Genomic DNA, 1,027 nt, shown 5'->3' on the forward strand with positions numbered 1-1,027 from the left:
GGTGTTAGCAGGTGTCACGGAGAGCAAGGACAAGTGGAACTGGAAGCCACGGCTCCAGAGGGAGCTCCGGCTTACAGCACACCTGGGGCTACCAGGGGAGCAAAGCTGCCCAGGTACTCCACTCGGGGGCAACTAACCCCTTTGGCCACCGGCCGAGAAGATGCTCCCTGCCAGCTCTGCCAAGGGACGAGTCCCGCTTGCCCCACATCTACCCCGACCCCAAGCGCTAGTGAATGGAAGCAGCAGGATGTACTGCATGCAGAAGCACCCCAGGGATACGGCCATCGAGGAAGGGACGTGAGGACAGAGGAGGAAAGAGGAGTTTTATACACATTTGCCACGAGGCAGCCAGAAATGTACAACCCAGCAAGAAAGGCAGAGCGTTTCCCTCCTGTAAATCAGCTCTCCGTGCTGCGTATCCACAGGTGAGACTTTTCCTTGCTCAGACGGTTATTTCATCACTGGGCTTGGGGCTAACGAGCAGCTCGCCAGGGCTGCTAACGGGACACGGCATTGCCACGAGACTCCCTTGATGGGACAGAGCCAGGTAGACGAGCCGGTACGTGGTGGGCCGTGAGGGACACAGTTCATTTCATTGCAGGACACCGGAGCTGGGTTTAAGGAGGCTGGGCTGCTGCCGGGAGAAGATAGGAGATGCTTCTTTCCTTTTTCAGTGTGGCTTTGGGGCTCAGAATCTCACTCCTGAAGATTTGACGGAGGTGGTCGTGACGCATCTCCGTGCGGAGGACGATCCCCCACTGGAGCTGAAGTTGCCACCTCCAGAGCTGCACATCCTTCCGCTTCCAGAAGAGAAGCCACCGCCGTACATTCCTCCTCCCATTCCACAACTGCCGCCCATGCTTCCACCTCCAAAGCTTCCTCCTACTCCACATACGCCTCCTCCCATTCCTCCGCCCATGCCGCTGCCGCCTCCGAAGCCTCCTCCCATGCCGCTGCCGCCTCCGAAGCCTCCTCCCATGCCGCCGCCACCTCCGAAGTCTTCTCTCCTCCCTCTTACGCCTACCTA

The 1,027-nt window shown here is 59.1% G+C and overlaps 1 protein-coding gene across 1 annotated transcript in view; it reads right to left on the reverse strand.

Moving 5' to 3' along the window:
* Positions 1 to 617: 617 nt before the first annotated feature.
* LOC103923818 (keratin, type II cytoskeletal 3-like) overlaps positions 618 to 1,027 on the reverse strand; it is a 7,996-nt gene continuing 7,586 nt past the window's right edge. Inside the window, 2 exon segments of the mRNA XM_009332246.1 lie at positions 618 to 719; positions 722 to 960. Of these exon segments, the coding sequence (XP_009330521.1) occupies positions 618 to 719; positions 722 to 960 (341 nt within the window).

This window comes from Pygoscelis adeliae, unplaced genomic scaffold (genome assembly GCF_000699105.1).
Source record: "Pygoscelis adeliae isolate BGI_AS28 unplaced genomic scaffold, ASM69910v1 Scaffold109, whole genome shotgun sequence".
In the NCBI taxonomy this organism is placed as follows: Eukaryota; Metazoa; Chordata; class Aves; order Sphenisciformes; family Spheniscidae; genus Pygoscelis; species Pygoscelis adeliae.